The sequence below is a fragment of the Sprattus sprattus genome (assembly GCF_963457725.1).
Source record: "Sprattus sprattus genome assembly, chromosome: 14".
Lineage (NCBI taxonomy): Eukaryota > Metazoa > Chordata > Actinopteri > Clupeiformes > Clupeidae > Sprattus > Sprattus sprattus.
In genome coordinates, this window is record NC_137912.1 from 14,431,084 (window position 1) to 14,448,235 (window position 17,152).

The 17,152-nt window shown below is 44.3% G+C and overlaps 1 protein-coding gene across 1 annotated transcript in view; it reads left to right on the plus strand.

The window, feature by feature from the left end:
* Window positions 1–12,285: 12,285 nt before the first annotated feature.
* The window catches only part of ptn (pleiotrophin), a gene marked incomplete at its 5' end in the record, with an annotated part of 10,879 nt that continues 6,012 nt past the window's right edge, over window positions 12,286–17,152 (plus strand). The window contains 3 exons of the mRNA XM_080851498.1: window positions 12,286–12,379; window positions 12,585–12,758; window positions 14,762–14,923. Of these exons, the coding sequence (XP_080707624.1) occupies window positions 12,286–12,379; window positions 12,585–12,758; window positions 14,762–14,923 (430 nt within the window). The remainder of the gene's footprint in view (window positions 12,380–12,584; window positions 12,759–14,761; window positions 14,924–17,152) is intronic.

Here is a 17,152-nt window from a genome sequence, read left to right on the forward strand (position 1 = left end):
TGGAGAGAGCGATAGAGAGGTGACGCGTGCCAGAACAGTAAGTCTGGCAGTGAGAAAAGAAAAAGAAAATATTTTAAAAGCAGGCCACGGGCGGTGTTCTCCGCTGCTGCATTAGATCCTTGCTTTCCCACTCCGAGCATCGCGCAGTGGTTTGATTGGTCAATGCAGGCATGCCTCTCATACGGACTGGTGGGTGATGTGGCTCAAAGACATTAGGTTAATTTGCCATCCGTACTATTTCGCCACTCCATATGAAGTAATGATGTATTACTTCCAAGAGTGTCCTTGGACGTGCAAAAAACGAACAAGCAGACCCTTAAGAAATGTGGACTCTCTTGAGAGGCCCAGGCTCAGTCGTCACCTATTATGGTCAAGTTCCTTTAGGGAGGCGGGGGTCCCCCCCCCCCCCCTGTGTGTTCTCACTTTATTGTGATTCAGTTCAAGGGCTATTTGCGGAAAGGGCAGACAAAACCCTCTTTCTTTAAGGGTTACCATGGTTATGAAAATCAGCACCCAGAAATGGCATTTGTGTGTTTGTGTGAGTGAGTGTGTGTTGGGGGGGTTGTGGGTTGTCATATAGCTTCATTACGTTTCCCTCAAACAATTACCACAAGCAGTCACTAGAGGGCAGTGTGTATTTGGTTTGGGTTCTCCAAGTCTGTTATGCATCTCAGCCTGAATGAGGCAACAAAAAAATAAAAAACTGCAGCCACCTATAAGATTGATGCTTCAATGTAGTGATGTGGACACAGACATAAAAAAAATGAAATGAAATTAGGACAAAAGACTGAACAAGGATATTGCATGCAGGGTAAAGGGGGCTTGAAGAGCTGATGGTTTTACTCTTTGGATTAGATTCCTATATGAAAATTAATATGATTATGTTCACCTCTGCTGCAAATGGAGATGAGATTGAGATGAAATAGGAGAATGCAGTTGATAACCATTCTGTACACGTCAGTGGAAGAACATTTGTGGTGTGATTGTGGTATTATTTCATATAGTTTTCCAGCTCTGCTGTTCGTCTTGATTGGTGCTGCCACTGAGTCCACTAATCCAGTTTTGAGGACAATTTAAGGGCTGCTATGGTGGGTACACTCGCTATCCCAAAGCAGCATCCGTGTATATCTTGGTCATCCTGTTTGGTGAGTGGAACCCTGGAGTTGAGTTTTACGGCACACTATTCATTTTACAAGGTTCTGTGAACAAATGTCCAGCATCTGCTTGCCAATTATGCCTCATACAATTAATTCACACGTAATGTTCAGAAATATCATAGAGAGGTCTGTGTGTTTCATATTCTACCGTATTGTAAAGCAGCTCCACATGGATGGTAACAAACTGACCTGAGCTGGGCATAAAATCTTTCAAGGAGAAAATAAATGTGATGCAATGACTGTGAATGCTTTTCAAATCTGTTTTCAGATATCGGGCTCTCTCAAGGTACCGACTGAATAACAATAAAAGTACTCTAAGACTATTTCTTCAAGAGCAGAATTGTCTAGTTTCTATTAATTTTTGAAGCTATGCAGCATATGATAGCTTTGTGATAGCAGTTATAGTGAAGATTCTTATAGAAAGTGTCATACAATAGCACATTGACTTCAACCACATTTAACCTTTAATCATCCAATACGGTCAAAAGGAGTCAGAACCGCATAGAGATTTAGAGGTGCTGCATGATATAAAAAGTGCTCTCAGTCTTTTTCATCAGCACATCTGGTTCAAGGATTAAATACTCCTATAGAGAACAAGATGAATGAGAAGGCATTTAAAACTGAGTGGAGTTTGGACAAAAGGTATAATTCAAATCAAAAGTCTATTTGGATGGAGGGATATCGTTGATACCTGTCCATTGATTCATTTCGCGGCCGTTAAGATATGACAAGGATATTGCAAGGAGTTTTGCCTGAAGTGGCTAAGACGACAAAATAAATGCTTTAATAAACCAACGGCAAACTTGTGAATGTCAAATTTAATGAAAGGTGGAACTGAACCTCTTAGGGGTAAAATGAGGCACAAAGTCATCATCAGAGAGGACCTGACGCACCAAGCATGTCATTGTAAGATGTCGGCAGGAGCCTTACACTGAGTGTGTATTAGGGGCGCTTAGAGTCAGAGCATTTTACCAGACTGTTATTTATATCCGCTTCCGACAAGCACAGCCTGAGCAGAGCAGACTAGACTCCTGGTGCATCATCCTGTCCTAGCTGTGTAATTACAGCTGGCTTCAGTCACTGGAAGGGCTGGCAAGGGCAAAGGGTGTCAAAAACAGCAGATTTGTGATACTCTTCCCTCCGTCTCTTTTTCTCTTTTTTTTTCATGCCTCCTGTTCCATGCTCTTTCCTAGAACTCACCCTGTTTTTCGTTCCGAGAGGGATGGGATGGTCTGTGGCCTACCCTCTGCGGCTAGGCTGAGATGTCTGTATAAATGGGTGTGAAAGTGGTTTGGGTTACAGGTGACTGGCAGCATTATCTTCCCACAGGTAGATTTAGCTGTGCTGGTTACATTCTGGCTGCTTCTGTGGAAGAGGTTATGCATTCTGATGTGTTTGAGTTGGTCGGCTAGGGTTGTACAAGGCTCCCTTTTCCCTCGCTCCCTGTCAATCTCTTTCTCTCTCACTCACTCTTTCTTTTCTTTTCTTCCTGACTTACTTTATGTGAGCGTGTGCCCGTGTGTGTGTGTGCGTGTGTGAGTATATGCGTGCGTGTGTGAGTATATGCGTGCGTGTGTGTGTCAGTGGAGAGCGGCCCATCAGAGGTGTAGAGGAGCCTGTCATTTAATTGCTTTGCTTTGACATATCTGTGGGGTAATTGCTTTGTAACTGTGAAGTGACACACAGAGTGACAGGGTCAGAATGATGAGTAATGATGGAAAGATACTGCAACATCAATAAATAGAAAGATATAACAGAATGAAAGAAAGACTTCTTTCATCACCACTACTAATCCACAGAAATGGGAGTCACTGGTGGTAATGGCCCCAGAGGCCAAGGTAGAAAAAAAGATTACAAAAAAAACGCAAAAAGCAGAAACCAAAAAGTTTAAAGCACCAATTGCATAATGCATAATGATCATGAGCCATGCTGGCTTTAAATGTCAATGTTACCATGGGGAGTGGTTAATTGGGAACAAAAACAAAGCAGGGGAGTGTTCAATCGACATGCCTTTGAAAAAGTTGAGAGAAAATCCTGAGAAAACTCACATTACCCACGGATGCAGACAGAACGCTCCCGATACAATCGACTGTTTGCATCCTCCCCAGGTGTCACGCCGACTTCTAAAACTTGCTAACCTCGATAAAGCAGATCGAGCATTCCGTTCCCCCGTTCAGATTTCCTCTGTGCATTATCGGCCTTCGCAGAGTTCATTTTTGATGTCTAGAATATTCCATGCAGCGGAGCTCGTAGCCAAACGAGCTGCGACGGGAAATAAATTAGCCCTTCCTTGCTACTATAATGCCGTTTGTCAGCAGCATGCTGTTTGTCACAGTAATGTTTACACTGGATGGATAAATACGACACGCGGGTTACTCACTTACTTATCCATGTTTACTCTTGTGTGTGTGTGTGTGTGTGTGTGTGTGTGTATGTGTGTGTGTGAGAGAGTGTGTGTGTCTTTACTCTCCATGGGAGATAAGTTTTCAGAAATGAAGTGGCCTCTCTGTAGTTTTGTTTATTCAAAGCCATCAGGGAAACACACACACAGATACACAGAGGAAAAAACAAACACACATACTATACACTCAGACAGACTATAAATACACACACACAGACACACATTCCGCAACATAATGTGAAATGATAGCACTTACTTGTCAGTGATGCGTATAAAATATCTACATGCAATATTAATTTGATGAAATTCTTCGATTCACATTGCAAGGGCATAGAGCAGAGAAAAGAAGAGTGGGGTAGGGGAGAAAAGAGTAGAGGAGAGAAAAAGAGGAGATTTGAGCTGATGAGAGGAGGGTAAAGAAAAGACAAGTAGTTTAGGGAGGACGGCAGAACAGCGACTCAATTAAAAGCCCATACCAAAGCGGTGTGCTGAATGCAAAAACACTTTAATAGACATGCACCCCAAAGTGCTTAGCAGCTGGGGTGGGTTGGGGTTGGGGGGCGGGTGCAGAGAATTGGACTGGTGGATCTGTGCAAAGCTTATGTGAATGGGAAGCTTTGGATAGGGCTTTTGAAAAACATGACACTGGGAAGGGGTGGGGGTGAGAATGCACTGAGGCTGGAGAGAGAAAGACAGAGAGATGGAGTAAGGAGAGCGAGATGGAGGTAGGGAGCCAGGGCCCTAAGCCTCCCTTCTCTCCACTCCACGCTCTGTCTGCTCACCATTGTGTACTGGGGATCAGAGGATCTAATTGAACAAGCACCTTTTCCAGCAATCAAGAGGGAATAAAATCAGAGCGATATGAGAAAAATGAGGGGGAAAGATAAAAGTCTATTGCCCCAGGCACTCCACAGGTAATGCAGCCGTGACTTCCACACATGTCAGGGGATGATGAGATGCAGACATAAAAGAATGTGGGCCTCTGTGTGTTTGTGTGCGTGATTTCGCGTATTGTAACATCATGGAAGAATGAAATTCTCCGTGTGTGTAGAATAAATTACGCTTCCTTTGGCAAAATCCTCCCGGACAGAAATTTGGGTCCTCTCATGTTCCAGTATGAAGTAGAAAATCTACCTGGTCTACGTACATCTAATTCTCTCTCTCTCCTTGACTCTCTCTATATATTTATTTTGATCATAGGTTATATTCAGTTGTCTCCTGTACCTGTGATAATTATTGGTTCATTTTCAGAAATTAAGTCCTTAATGAGTGATGCGGCCTTCATCGTGCGCTAGCATCATGTAAACCCTTTTCCCCCTAGTGCTTTGAAGTCACGCTTACATCAAACAGAACAGAATCCTGGGATCCTAGCTATTGTTGGTGAGTGGGCTGGACTTCCTGTCTACCACTACATTTAGGAATTTTAGCAAAAATATTATAAATGGTAAGTATTGTATATAGCCACTAAGTAATAACACACTAGTAAGTAGAAGGTTAATAAAGCAAATAGGGCGGTGCTTCCACTGAAGAAAGATTATACCAGTGTACCTGGCAGGAATATGTAAATCCTCAGATATAGTTACAATGGAAGAACTAAATGCAAAGTAGCTCCTATTACCAGTACTTTTAGTTCAACACTATTGATTCAATGGCACACTTTGATGGAATTGAATTTTAAAACATTTATTTTCCCTTTAATGTCAAAATTAAAAAAAGAAAATGTGTGTATATGGATGTGTGTAAAATGTAAATAAGTGACATGTAGTTGGAAGCAGTGGTGTAGTGGTCCCTGGAGAAGTGGGTATACTCTTATTTTTTTTAAGCAGCCCATACAGCACAGGATAAACGCCCTGTTTTGAGAAGTGGGTATACTCAATGCTGACTGAAAAATAAGTGTGTATACTCCGTATACCTGCGTATACCCTGGACTACACCACTGGTTTGAAGTTAAGTTTCACCTCAATAGTGTCACCTTAGCACACATTTGTGTGATAAACTGAAAAGTATCAAGACCAATCTTGCAAGCCAATGCTCTTCCCTAGAACACTCATTTAAGCAACCCAATGAACCCAAATGGCAGGACAAACTCCGCTAAGGGAAGGTAAAAAAAGAAAACTAATATTGGAGTATCAAAGTTGAATTGAATGTAAAAGTGCAATGTAAAACACATTTCACACAAAAGTAATAACCAGTTCAGTGAGTCTCTACTCACTTTTGCAAGTTTGCAAGACTTTGCACACATGAAAGAATCTGGAGTTCATTGTACTTCCTTGGAGAATGAAACAATAAAAATGGGATGAAATAAAAGTTCAGTCTCGCTGTAACAGACTTACTCAGGGTCGATGCAAACATTACCAATAAACCGAGTAGCCTCACACAGGATTGGGTCCAACAAAAAACAAATTCACACTGAAACAAGGGGAAAATGCATTATAGTAATTGTAGTTACTTCAAGCACACACATCACACAGTACGAATCACATAGCATTATCAATAACAGAAAGGCATTAACCAAATAAATTATTTTCTTTAAGGGCCTTACAATAGCTAATATCAAACTAATTGAATTACAGTTCATGGTCAATTAATCTGTCACATACTGTAAATAAGATTAAGCATATTCTCTGATCTAGGTGAGATATTTCATGACATACTGTATGACATTTTCACATGGACCTGCTGTATACTACATGCGAGGATGGTCTGTTCAATACATTTCTGTGTGTGGCACAATGCAATGCTGTTCTTCGGAACATTTGTGAACATCTCTTCGTGGAACTGTTCACCTCTCATACCTAAACACCTAAAGCACTTTCACCTAAACACCTAAAGCACTTTCTGTGTCTGGCAGTAAAACAGTATTTCTTTGTAATATCTAAAAACATCTCCAAATCCCCAGCTGCATACGGTGCAGTGATAATGTTAAACAAACTGCTGAAAGGCCGAGACTAGCAGCGCCATAACGATGCGCAGCACGCAGCCGTAATGAGGATCCCATATAGAAGCTTTGCGCTAAGCGGTAGGGGAGCTTGGAGACGCTTAAAGGAAATCTTTTCCTTTAGATTTGTATCTAGGGGGGACGCGCTGAAGACTGCAAATGAGTAGATTTGAGTGTATAGAACTGTACACACACTCAAACACACACACACACACACACACACACACACACACACACACACAAACACACACACTCTCTCTTTCTCTCTCTCACACACACACACACACCAAAAACTCTGTCTCTCTGGCCAACCCTTGAACTGGCTGTGGATTAGCATCACAAGGGGTCATTTTGTGCATGTGTGGGTATATATGCTGGGTCTTCCTATCACTGGGACTTAGAGGTGTGTATGGCATTATTAAATATCCAGACTCAGAAGAGGATGTATGTTGTGTCAATTAGGATTAAGCTATGCCGTACCGAAACACATCTACATATGACGTACAACTAATCCATGATTACTAGATAACATATAACGAAACTAGAACCAATAAATAATTGACAATGCAATACGCATGTCAGTAATAAGTTTAGTCATGGTTATTGTCTGGTAACAAAATGGACTGCTTGGAGCACTATGTGAATTTGTGTCTTTCAATAGCGAACGAGGTTTGCGCTATCAGAGAGGTAACTGTGGGTTTTCCACACTGAGCAATCTGCTAACTGTAGTTATAAAACAATTGGGTTCTATCGCGTTATTTAGCTGTTTCTGATTGGACGAGAGACGTTCCATGAGTTGGATTACACCACTCAGCCTGCGGCCTCGGTGGCTACGGCCAAACACCACCCATGGGATTATCCCTTACCTACCCCACTCCCACTCGTGCTATATTGCTTAATTAAGCCATCTATGCAGAATGTGTTTGCCTTCATTTTGTTCATTGCTGATGTTCTCTAGTGCTTTCTTTTTTCCTCCTCATATTCATTATTGTTTTGATCATAAAGCAAGTCTAGCACTGGTGGCATGCTGTTAAAGTAAATCTAGTAATTTTGCCTTCACTGTTACTCACTGTCTTTCTCTCCCGTCCTTGCTGCGTCTCTCCTCCATCCTTTCACTCTTTCTTTCTTGGTTTTACAAAACTACACACATACACACACAGACACAGACACAAACCGACCTTGGCTATCTGGTTTCTTGCTGGCGATAGCAGAGGTCCTTTTGGGCCACACTATCCCTCACACTAACTGACCTGTAGAGTCTGAGGTGAAAACAAAAGTTTCTTTCCACCTTATAGACACAACAGATATACCCCACCACAACAGAGGCATGCACATGGGTAAATAGGCATCGCATCGGAAAGGGCACGAGGGCGACCTTCAATGCAGTAAATACAGGCTTCTCCAGGGTGTCTGACTTGTTTGATGTGGACCTCATTCTATGAGATACATGTCCTCACACGGTCAAGTGTATTGTGATGTAAAGTAACTCTGGCATTCTGTCTCATGTGGAGATGTTTTTTCCCCTGACTTTGCTGAGAGCTGCCTGAACTCAGGTCAGCGCAGAGAAGATGAGTTTACAGTGAAGCAGCTTTCCACTGTATATGCCAGCGCGTTGCCTTTCTAATTTGTTACAAGAATCCTGAAAAGCCCTAGAAAAATGCAAGACAGACCCAAAAAACAGACAAACAATCTCAGGAGGATAATGACAAGGTCAACATACTGTTTGTCACGTGGTGCGCGAGTCTCCATGGGACCCGGGATGTGAAACGAAAGCACTTTCCAGAGTTCATTTGCTGGCTGGGTTGTAATTCCTTCACTTTTCACTCAAGGTCGCAAGCTGCTCCTGGCTCCTACAGCTGAATAGGATCTGTCAAGCAATCAGCATCAATCAAGCACCCACAGTCACACCCAAGCATCCATCATCGAAAAAAAAGAAGAAAAATTCCCTCATTCCAAAAACCATTTTGACTTGAGGTTACCATTGTTTACTGTTGCAGCTTAATTGTAAAACTCAGACTGAGATACTCCAACTACAGAGAAATACGCTTTGCTTGAAGGGACAGAGTGAGGGAGAGAGAGAGAGAGAGAAAGAGAGGGAGAGGGAGATAGAGAGACAAATGTGAAGGGAACATCTTCAATCTAAATTTGCCGGAAAGTGACTGTTTGGATATGTGAGTAGCAAGCTCAAATGTGGATGAAAGAGCTGTCTTATTTATTCAAGCCCGAAACAATGTTTGTGGAAAAAAAACACATTTATCTCCTGTTACAATCTATGTATAATGTAATCCCGTCTAGTTTTATGAAAATGAGAATTTGTGCCAGAAACAGATTGTCACTGACTCAGGTTGTGAGCCCTGAGGGATTAAAAGCATGTGTTGTATGTTAATGTCCTCTGCAGTATCGTTGCGTTGTTATCAGCCGTTTATTTGACAGGGCTTCGGTCGTGCATTCCTCCATTTGAATGTGTATTGCCATCTGCGCACTGACTATAACCATTGTGTTATGACAGCGTGTCCCCTTTAAATAGATGGTCCTTCCTCACTGATCAAAGTTACAAGGTATGATCTGCTGCGTATCTTGCTTCAAAAATTAAACAGCATCGCTGGATATTATTTACATTTGTTCTTGTGGCTGTCATCTGAAGATAAAGTCCCCTTTCTCGTGTGCATTTTCATATCACACAACAGGGGACAGATGCAGCGTGTCAGTTGCTTTATCAGATGAGGCAAAGTAGTTTGTACTCCATGCATTCAAATAATACTGGCAGTTTTCCCTGATGGGAAATATTAGGCAAGTCATAACTGACTCCATGGCATTTATTTGCCTTTTTAAAATGAGCTTAGCACCTTATACAGGACATACATTTTTCAGACACTTTTAACAAAAGTGACTGATAGCATAGTTAAGGTCTACCTTTTATCAGTGTGTGTGCTGCACAGGGGTGACCCCATGAACTCAGTGTTGTGAGCTTCCTGCACTCCCATGTGAGCACCAGGAAGGCATGGCTTGTGTGGCTCTGTTTGCAAACATGAGTCTATTCAATGTTTCCTGGTCTTTTTTTTCTTGCTCTTAGTAAGTCACCCTGTCCCATTTGTTATCACTGGCATCAAAGGCAGCCCGAGGCGTGTCGGATTTTCGGATTTTCATTTTTTTATACTACACTGAGCCAACCCAGGGCAGGTCTGACACTTGGGTTGCAGAAAAACATTTGGGGAGACAGATGGGGGAGTTGAACTGTGTATGAGGAAGGTGGGGCTTTTGGGGAGGAGGAGTGGGGATGGGTGAGAAGATTTGACATGAACTCACCAGTCCCTAGCCTCTACCCTAGGTAACCGCAACACTGGGCCACCCAGCCAGCCTCCACCAGAAAAAAATGTTGCTGCTCTCTCCCATTCAGATCAATGGGGGAAATGCAGGGGAATAGACTGCTGACTCTCAGAGTTCTCTCATCCATGAATGACTCCCACTGCTGTTCACTCGATGGGCCTTCCCCTGGCTTCCCCGCTGCGTCGGTCAGCTTGCCTACTTCCATTCCTCCCCTGCTGGATCTAATGGCTAGCAACGGGAGGCCCCCCCCTCACTTCCTGAACCTGCCGTGCGGCAGGAGCCCCCGCGGCTCTGGAAGCCCGAGCTCACATTGAGAGATTAAGACAGGATCACTCACGTTGTTAACAGCTGAGATGGACTCTGTTTGGTCGGCGTCTTGTGAACGGACGTGCAAACCAACTCTTCGCAAGTCGGGAGATCGATGAGACTCAAGCATCCAACGGGGTCTTCCGGCAAATTCTCAGCAGTATTGTCCTTCCTCTAACTAAATCTTCAGGAGCTTTAATGTGCTGTCACAATTCCACAGCAGCTCTCAGTCCTTCCGTCCCCTCAACTCATCAAAATGGTTACTCACACAGAAAATAACGTAAAAAGGAAAGGACGGAAGGTAAAATAACACTCACAGAAAAGTCGGCTATATCATGAGGAGCACTGAGGGTTTCCCCCTGGCCTTTTATGTCAGAGGCAACAATAAAAAATGCATGAGGTGGACTATCATGTCAAATGTCTATGTTTCTTCACCAAAAACATGTTCCATTATGCATGGTGTTGTGTCCAGCCAAGCTGGTGTAGAAATGACAAAAAAAGGGACCCTTGCTAAATATTTTATGGATGTTCACGGTCCTTTGGGATCTCGAAGACGCTGTGCACTGCTGCCTGACTTCAGGTCCAAAGGCCAGGGTCTACAAACACTCCCATTGCGGGAGCTGTCCGTCTAGCCTTTGACTTCTAGTGCTCCTAAGCCGTAACTGCTCATGAATCTTTGAACGACTGGGTTCAGAACAGATGCCGCGGCTGGAACACCAATGCTGGTCACAGCCCAGGAGAGTGACAGCTGCATCTCTGAGAGGCTCCACTGGGTTTGGATTTGAGGTTTTTTCTGCCCTTCTTCTTTTTTTCATTTTTTTTTTGTTGTTGAGATTTGCAAAAAAAAAAGGAATTAGCAGAAAAGGGCTCTGTTTTGACTCTTCATGAAAAGGGTACTGGATTTAATGTGTGGAGATCAATGCTATGCACACACTCAGCTACAGGTCCTTATTTTTAATTTTTTTTTTTTTTTTTCAAAGCTCGGGCCCCGGAGACTCTGCCAGTTAGTGGCGACTAGCGATTCTGAGGGACCTTTGAGAGGCGCAATCAGAGCATTCAGGAGGAAGAGAAGTTCTGTCTAATAGACTCGAGAAGAAGAGTGAAGCCCCAGACAAAGCTCATTATACCCACCCTAATGAGCCGCGCTCCGAACGGAGACAGTCAGCGCACACTAAGCACTATTAATAATAGCGGGATAATTAATAATAAAAAGTGAGAGTATAGAGGACTGGGGGTTGGTTGGAGAGTGGGGGGCTGTGGGTTGTGTGCTCTTCCTTAAATGCATTTGCCTTTTCAGTGCGGCGCACATTACTAATGGATATGGGGAGCATTGACTTATGCAAAGTCTCAAACTGCGAGGGTCTAAAAATATAGCCCCAAAAGTGTCGTCGAAAGGAAAGGGGAGGGACGCAGGCGGATCATAATTTATTTAAATTGATGAACAGAGATGATTTCCATGGCAGACTGCACCTTGATGGTAATTTGAGCACGGTAGAGCAGCAGGGAAACAAGATGGATTCTAACTGCTCAAGCCTCATGCCAATTCCCCTTCAGTGAGCTCTGTGTGCTTTACGTCTCTAATGTAAAGAAAGTGAAAAGAAGAGAGGGAAAGAGAGATCAAGGGAGGGAGGGAGGGAGGGAGGGGAGAGGGAAGTAGGAGCAAAAATGGTGATGGTACAACAATAGAAGCTCTTGGTGTTCCTGAAAGCCCAGTGAGTGATTAAAGGCTGCACTGGGGCTTCTTTTTATAGGGCTGCTGGGAGGCAAAAAGTAAAGAGAGAGAATGGGAGAGGAGGAGGGCAACGAGATACTCATCCATTGCAAAAGAGCCGGGGCTTTTATGCTCCTCTCCTAGCAGCCTATGGGAGCCTGCTATCAACTGGAGAGTGTCACTGATCTCCTTCTGACAACTGTCAGTCACCTTAGCTGCACCTTCAATACTGTGCCACCCAGAGTCTGTGGTTGTAATCAGAACCTGCTTCATGTGTCAGACCAACAGATATACCACATTTAACAACTTAAAATGTGGCAAGGGTATTGTGGCTTTGAGGGAGAGGGCAGGTTAGTTATGTTCAAAGCACTACTCTGTACGGGGCCACCATGGTAAATGTAGCGGAACATTGAATGGTGTTGTATTGTGTTTGGTTATTTGCAGCATGCATGGACAGAAGTGTTGGATATGGGCGGCCATTTTGGGTTTCCTGATCCTGGGAATGACGGCGGTGGAAGGCGGAAAAGCAGACAAACAAGGTGAGGCTCACTCGTGCTAAGGGCTTTGTGCCACAGTTCACAAAAGAGGCGTGTATCAACCAATCCATTTGGTGAATTCAGTGGGCAAGCCACATAAAAAAAAATCACAATTTCATGTTAAAGTCGAATGCACCACAGCTGTAATAATGCCCTTTCTATCTCATTGCTGTGAAGCTGAAAAAAGCCTCTCTGTTTGCTCCCACAGGGAAGAGGGAGCGCAAGTCGGACTGCGGGGAGTGGCAGTGGAGTGTGTGCGTGGCCAATGAGGGCGACTGCGGCCTTGGCACCCGGGAGGGCACCCGAACTGGCACTGACTGCAAACAGAACATCAAGACGCAGCGCTGCAAGATCCCCTGCAACTGGAAGAAGCAGTTCGGAGGTTAGCTCAGGGGTGGAAGCCCCAAGACACAGACACACTGGCCGTGTTCAGAATGCAGAAAAAATATCATATTTTTCCCCTACATGTGGCAAAGATTTCATGCTTTTGCTGGAGTCTGAACAGCAAAAGGTTGTATGGAACCGCATGTTTTCCCATTAATCATCTCAGTTTCATTCATAAGTGGACACAAATCATATACGTACATATGTACAGTACATGTGTGTGGCCCTTATGTGACTGTCTATTTGCATTTTTCATTGGTTTATCCTGTCATAAACATAAGTTTAGTTTTATCAAAATGATGTGTGCCCATGTGCCCTTGTCTATGGAGAAAGACCAAACTAAAGCCAGAGAGGCTAAGGCAGAGTATTTAGACACTCTGGTTAGTCTCCAGCTCTCTCAGAGTTTCTCTTTGTGTGCACCCACAGACTTGCACAGCGATGTGGTGATTACTGAGTTCTCCATCTTCGGAGATGCTCGAAACTGAGTATTTGCTTATGTGCTTTTATGCATGTGGGTCACTTCAGGACAGTTTACAGTTCACATTGGTGTCAGATTTATTCCATTCTTAGGCGAAAGGAAACACATGAAAAAGAAAGGGCAGCAGTCTGAGCACCGCCGCTGACAAGAAGTCATGCAAAGGGTTTGCACTTACCACCAGGGAGTATGTTTTGAAAGCAGGTCTCGCTCCCACGTACGTTATAGGATTTCCAGCTGGTTTTTCGTTGTGAGTCGGGGTGCGTGCCAGTCCCCGGAGAGTGCCAGCGTGTATCAGGAAAAGGCAGCCATGCTCTGCATTCCCCCGTGTGCAAATGTGAATCTGCGTGCGTGGGTACTGAGCATGTGTGGCATTGTGTCTATAGGGCATGTGTCTGCATAAGTGTGTGAGTGTGTGTGTGTGTGAGTGAGTGTGTATGTGTGTGTGCGTGTGTGTGTGTGTGAGTGTGTATGTGTGTGCGTGTGTGTGTGTGTGTGTGTGTGTGTCAGAATGCATGCTCATGCATGACTGATCTCAAATGGAGCGCAGAGTGCCCTGCTGCTCTTCTCTTCAAGAGGCATGGCTGGCTGGCTGGCTGGCAAGCTCACGGCCGGTATACAGGTGTTGGCCTGCTAGCACAGCGCTTGGCCAGGAACTCCCCGTGGAGTTGGAGGGAACAATAGCACCTTCGCATCCTTATCCTCACTAGCAACCTCCTTCCTTCCAACGCACGCTTCGGCCCTGACGTCCCACCTCCAGGGGGGGCACGAGTGGCGAGGCTCCTACACCGCCCGCGGGGCGAAGAATGCGTACCGCCTGCCAAGGCGAAGCCACAATGCGTCCACAGGGAAGGCAGGCGAGTGACTCAGAAGAGAAAGCAGCGAGAATAAAAGGATGGTGGGAAGAGAAGGTTGGAGGGGAAGAAAAAAGTTTGAAGGAAGCAGAGATGCTGTGTATATATGAGTAACCCAGCAGCCACAGACTCCCAGGTCCTGCAGGTAGAGGTCAGTGAGGGTGAAGAAGAGAAACCATTTAAATTGGGGAGGCGATGCCTCCAGTGTTTATGGCAGCCCCGGGGAGTGGGGAGAGCACACAGTCACACGTGCATACAAGAGCAGTCACCAATCCTAATGAGCCCGGTGGAGTTGGTGCAGAGGTCAGGGGTCGGGGGTTCGCTAGTTTCACCAGCGCCACCTAATGGTGGGGAGGGAGCATGAGCAAGAGTTTGACCAGTTGTTGCTTTCTCACCCTCCCCTCACAATCCACAATTATGGCCCTCAGGAGGGGGTCTGGGTTTACTTACACATCACAGCATTAGATATGTAATTATATCTCAGGTTTTGCTTGATTGCTCCTATTTTATTCCAACATGTACAGTGGGGGGAGAGTGACTATAAAGCAAAAGAAGAAATAATGCAACTCAAGATCCCGAGAGAGAAAGAAAAAGAGAGGGGGAGAGAGAGAAGAAAGAAATAAACTGATCTGGTGGTTTGCACTGTGTTCCCCTTCCTCCTGCCCCCTGCAGGTGAGTGCAAATATGACTTCGAGAACTGGGGTGAGTGCGACATGACCACCGGCATGAAGAACAGGACAGGCGTGCTCAAACGCGCTCTCATGGATGCCACCTGCCCCAACACCGTCACTGCCACCAAGCCCTGCGGCAAGATCGCCAAGACCAAGCTCCAAGGTGGGGGAGAATACACACACACGCACGCACGCACGCACGCACGCACGCACGCACGCACGCACGCACGCACGCACGCACGCACGCACACACAAAAAAACATCAAACACACTGTTTTTAAGGGAGTGTGGGTAGTTAAGTTAGGCACACTTCTACACTTCTTATAATATGAACATTCTGCTGTTCCCTTTTCATCTCATCCCGCTACTCTTAAAATGACTTAGGCCGATTACATCAGAGCCGGCGCTCAAATCCTCTGCAAATTAATTGTGCGATAGCTGCTGACTTGTTAAATATTTAGAGTTAATCCTTCACTAGGAAAGAGCTGGCACCTCTCCCCTGATCCCAAAATGTTTGGTAGCTTTTTTCTAGACGGCACTACAAAGTGGAGGTTTATCTGGGGTAGGCAAACAGTATTTGCTTATATCTAGAAATCCACATGGAAAATATGGCAGGTATTTCTTATATATAATTTTATCTTTTCCAAACAGATAGCCAGACAGCTTTGCAAAGAGGAAGGAAGGAGAGGTTTATCATTGTTGAGAGTAAATAGTTTGTTTATTTATTAATATTTGGAGTGGTCCAATTAAATAACCAAAATTGAAGAATTGATTATGTTGCATCTCATAGAGCAACAATGATTTTCCATTTACGAAGTTTTACCATTGTAATATCACAGTCACAATATAGATGCATAGGACTCATCTCAACCATAATAATGCTGCAAATCATGTATTAGGGGCAATGCATAAGGCACAACACAAAAGAGAAAATACACATTTGCAAATGCACTGTTGATAAGAAACTGATCCCAAGTATGATAGCTATTGGTGAGCCCAGGATTCAGTCATTTCAGTGAAAAAACGAATTTGTGCCATCAAGGAATGCATTGGGATTCATTTTGTATCTAATCTTCTGTAAAACATGAAAAACTGCAATTCTACCATTCAGTTTGATGCAACATTAATAACATCACGCTATAATGAGTACTGATTTTTCAAAGGGAATTCATTTCGGTATTCTAATATTTAAGAAAGCAATGTATTGCTAATGTATGGTGACCCCTGTTACAAAATTAGAACTAAGTAATTAAAACAGACCCCCCCCCCCAAACACACACACACACACTTCTTTTCCCTTTTATCACAGATCAATAATTTTTGGAGAGCTTCAGATCGTATTAATGTGAGTCACCAACCAGTTCACGATTTGTCTTCATAAGACAAAAACAAAGCCAAGACAAAATCATTATAGCAATCCGATTAAAGTAATGGAATGAAACCAGTCCTAAAGCTGAGAAGAATTTGCCTGCTGTCAGCTTAGAGGTTTGGATTGAATGTTGAGCTGTGTGTGTGTGTGTGTGTGAGTGTGTGTGTGTGTGTGTGTGTGTGTGTGTGTGTGTGTGTAGGTGTGTTTGTGTGTGTGTGTGTGTGTGTGTAGGTGTGTGTGTGTGTGTGTGTGTGTGTGTGTGTGTGTGTGTGTGTGTGTGTGTGTGTGTGTGTGTGTGTGTGTGTGTGTGTGTGTGTGTGTGTGTGTGTGTGTGTGTGTGTGTGTGTGTGAGTGTGTGTGTGTGGTCTGGCTATGATCAGTGAGCATCAAGCAAAGTTTAGCTGAAGGGGCTCAGCGGAGGTCAGACATTACTGTAACCAGCCAGATGAAAGATGTAAGTGGCTGAGGCAAAAGCAGTGTGTGTTTGTGTGTCTGTGTGGAGGGATGTGTGAGTGCGACAGAGAGAGTGTGTGTGTGTTTGTGTCTTGTATAAGGTGAGAGTGTGTGCATTTGTAAGGATGTGTGTGTATGTGTGTGTGTGAGTGTGTCTGGCCCTCACACACCAGTCTTAAAACTGAGCCACTGGAGCGCCTAAAGCTATCCATCAAACTGCATAGGATTATGTGTGATGCTGGTGGGGGGCACTGATAGGGTGGGCATGTTGAGTTGTGATGGTTGCTTGATTGAGGGGATCAGGAGGGTAAGTCATTGTGGGTTATGGGAGAGACTGACAGCTCATCCCCAGTGACACCAGTAACACATCCTCATCAACCCCCCCTCCCCCCCATCCCAAGCCCCCACAAAGCCTATTTAGCATGTCGCACAAAACGAGGACGCAAATGCAAAACACGTAGGCTCTGGCTTTTTACAGGATGTAACTACTCTCAGGAGCAGAGAGGTTATTTGCAGATTGCGTGCCTATTTTAGCAACCCAAATGGATTCCTTCTCTCAATCAACTGTCA